This window comes from Apium graveolens, chromosome 3 (genome assembly GCF_009905375.1).
Source record: "Apium graveolens cultivar Ventura chromosome 3, ASM990537v1, whole genome shotgun sequence".
NCBI lineage: Eukaryota > Viridiplantae > Streptophyta > Magnoliopsida > Apiales > Apiaceae > Apium > Apium graveolens.
The window spans coordinates 209578118-209581874 of NC_133649.1; the positions used below are offsets into that span (position 1 = coordinate 209578118).

Consider the following 3757-nt stretch of genomic DNA (forward strand, 5'->3'; position numbering starts at 1 on the left):
AGGCTCAATTTTTTTTGCTCGACTCGACTTGATTAAAAGAAATTCGAACTCGAATTTAATAAATATAAACTCGACTTGACTTGACTCCAGTCGAATTACATCCCTAATTACGTGTGAGTAACATAACCGCGGAAGATGTTATTTGAACATTGACTTTCAAATTTTAGTTATTCCAATATGAGAAAGTGACTCGTATTTTCCTACCACCCACCGCAAATATATATAATCATATAATGTTTGTGTTTCAGGGGGGCCTCTATTAATGTAACCATATTATCATACTGTTTCGTTTGTATCTATTGGGTGGTTCTTAAAAACCCCCCTTCTTTATTCTCAAACGCACGCATCTTTTTTATTTCCATTTTTCCATTTTTTTATTTAATTAAATTCATTTTATTGCGCCTTTTCCTTTCATTTTGTTTGAATTGAAATTCCCTAAAAAGGTTGAGGAGGCTGTGTTTTAGGGGGTTTCTTCTGGGTTTATCAATTTGCTTGCTTAATTCTAACTTATTATTTCCACCACTTCTTGATTATATATATATATATATAATATAAATCCCTTTTGGGGATTCTTATAATGGGGTTAGTTGATGGTTTTGTTGAGATATTGAGCAAGCCTGCAATTGGGGAGGGGATAAATATAATTGGTCCTGTTTGGATTGCTTTTTTATTTGGGGTTTTGGTTGGTTGGGCATGGAAACCCAGCTCCCTTGTTTCCAAGTTTCAATTTTTATCTCCTGCTTCCATTGATTGGGCTTCCTCTGATTTTTTTAAAATCCACACCAATACCGTTGATTCTTCTGTTATTGATGTTGGGTCGGAAAAACAACAGCTTATTAAGTTGAAATACATGGAGGATTCTACTCTCAGGTAACTTGTTTAATTTTATTTTGCCTTTATCTATTATTTTGGTCTAATAAGTTTGTTACTTAATTAAATTTGGGCTAAATAGCTAGACCATACTTTTTCCAATATTAAATTCTGTTGAATTGACTGCAATTATTGTAAGGGATTTTTTGGAATTTATTAGTTGAGTTGCAATAAGTTTTAGAGGAGCCTTTTTGATGCTTAACAGGAGATTGGTTAGAATGATGTTGATTTTAAAGTTTGTTGACTAATTTAAGTAGCATAGGGTTATTACCCATGATATCCTCTTCTAGATTTAGCGTTTAGTTGATTGGTTATGCTTTGGAATGCCTAAAGATTGCTCCTTTTGTTTTCGTCAAAGTGGTGCCCTTTGAAATGACTCAATATTTGCTTATTTTGTTCTTGTCTAGATCGTCACATACTGAAAAGGATGATGGCCTTGCTGTGATTGGAGAAGATTTTAAGCATCTAACCCGACTGGTGGATAAAAGAGACGGTGGACCCCCTTGGAGACATCTGATGGATCGTTCAACCCATGATATGAGCTATCAAGCATGGATTAGGGAACCAGAGGTACTGTTTTTGAGATTTTAGATTCTTTATCTATTAGTTCTGACTATGTATGTTTAAGCTTTAGCGTACACTAACGGTGGAATTAATCGTTGTTTGTGATAATTCTTTTCGTTTATCTTATTTTGTCCCAACTTGTTTTGTAGATTGGTCCTCCTCAATATTGTAGCAGAACCGTGTATGAGAATGCCAAACCTGAAATGCTGAGAGACTTCTTTTGGGATGATGAGTTCCGGCTCAAGTGGGATGACATGATTCTTCATGCTGAAACAGTGGAAGAATGCCCTACCACAGGAACAATGATTGTGCACTGGATACGGAAGGTGAGTCGGCTTATTTCTAGATACTTATTTAAACATGATTTATCCAGTGCAACTCTTACTAACATTTTCATTTCCATGTGCAGTTTCCTTTTTTCTGTAGTGATAGAGAATACATCATTGGGCGTCGAATATGGGAATCAGGAAGATCATATTACTGCGTGACCAAGGTATTTTCAACAGTGCTACTATCTGTTACACAATTTTAACAATCCAGTGCTGTGTCGTTTAGGGTTAAAAAAATATTTCTTGTTATAGTCATGAAGTACCCGGTCCTCTGCGTGCCAGATAAACAGAACTTCCTGAAATAGCTCTAAAAGCTAAAAAATCTTTATTAAAATAATTAGACTGTTGACAAGTTTTCTGTAAATAACATAGATGTTCTGGGAATGACAATTGGTAATTTACCAGCTCAGAAAGTAATGACCAGAACTCCGTAATTAATGCTTATCAAAATTGGACCAAGACATTTTATATTAAAGTTAGTTTGTAGGTCTGATCTCTTGTTCTGCTCTTCTTTTTTGATTTTGACTGTTATGCAATATTTACTAATACTGCTATCAATTCTGTACCAGGGAGTGCCATGCCCATCTATAGCCAGACGGCAAAAACCAAGACATGTTGACCTGTACTACTCGAGCTGGTTCATAAGAGCAGGTATGTTCAGCACAGACGATAAATAATTGGTTGCTTATTAAGCCATTTCATGTCAGAGGGTTAAATTTATGCATAGCCAGGAGGTGGTAGATAGCAGGAAATTTGAATTGTGTAAATGATTAGTTTTGGTTCTGATGCTTTTCAACATACAATCATGCATCTATACTTTCTTATATAGTTAAAACACCAACAATCTTTCTTTTGCGGTCTTAATCTAAGGCTACTAACTCATTTTCTTGCTGTTCATGAAACAGTTGAATCGAGGGTAGGAGATGGCCAACTGAATGCATGTGAAGTGATACTTTTCCATCATGAAGACATGGGAATTCCTTGGGAAATTGCAAAGTTTGGAGTGAAACAGGGGATGTGGGGAGCAGTCAGGAAGATTGAATGTGGTTTCCGAGCCTACCAAAATGAAAGGGCATCCGAGCCACCACTTTCTCACTGTGCTTTTATGGCTCAAATCAACACTAAAATTGATCCCGGCCACCTAAAATCGTTGGAAAGTAATGAAATTCTAGAAGAGACTGAAGTGGTCAAGTCACCTGAGAAGCAAGCTGGTTTGAATCTACCAAAGCTCATAGTCTTTGGGGGTGCTGTTGCCCTAGCTTGTAGCCTTGACAGGGGCCTCTTCACTAAGGCGGTTCTATTTAGCGCTGCCAGAAGGTTTGGAAACATTGGGAAGGGAGCATTTCCCAGAACACAGTCGTGACCCTAGAGACTCCAGTCTTTGTTTACTTCTTTTTCATCTTCTTGTTGGCCTGGTAGACACGGCACTGCCCCCTCTGAAAAGTAGAAAGTAGTGCCTCCTGAACTCTTTTGAAGAGAACTAAATTTCTATGGGCTTTAAACTTATATACATAAAATGTAAAGGGCAATTAGGTTTAGTTATTAGACTTATTTTTGACAGGTTGCTACGATTTCTACAATTAATCACATGGTTTAGCATTACTCCTGAAAACTTCAGGTCTTACTGTGAATGTCCATGTTACTTGTTACATTTCCCTTAGCAGATTGTAAAGTCAGTGAGAAATTATAGAATTTGGATACTATGATTGTTACATTACCCCTAAAAACTTGAAGGCATTCACTCTTTGTGTTTGTACCAAATCCTTTTTTCTGCTAATTAATTACACACGCGCACCGGGAGTCGAATTCTTAACATCCCGTAAGAAAATAAGAGTTTTTGGCTAATTAATTAAATACATCTCTCCGATTATAGTATACAAATCCTTCAATTTTTTTCAAGAGCAAGTATTTGTTTTTCCGCCAAAATATCAAAATTATTAATATTTTGCATATCAGCAGCCTGAAAAAAAATATTAGTACTTGCTCTTGAAAAA

The 3757-nt window shown here is 36.3% G+C and overlaps 1 protein-coding gene across 1 annotated transcript; it reads left to right on the plus strand.

Annotated features, from left to right (window-relative positions):
- The first annotated feature begins 252 nt into the window (after positions 1–252).
- On the plus strand, positions 253–3524 carry LOC141713060 (uncharacterized). The gene is made up of 6 exons (XM_074516281.1): positions 253–870; positions 1278–1440; positions 1584–1760; positions 1844–1927; positions 2333–2414; positions 2669–3524. The coding sequence occupies exons 1-6, from the start codon at positions 578–580 to the stop codon at positions 3124–3126; spliced, it is 1257 nt and encodes a 418-aa protein (XP_074372382.1). The 5' UTR covers positions 253–577; the 3' UTR covers positions 3127–3524.
- Positions 3525–3757: the final 233 nt, after the last annotated feature.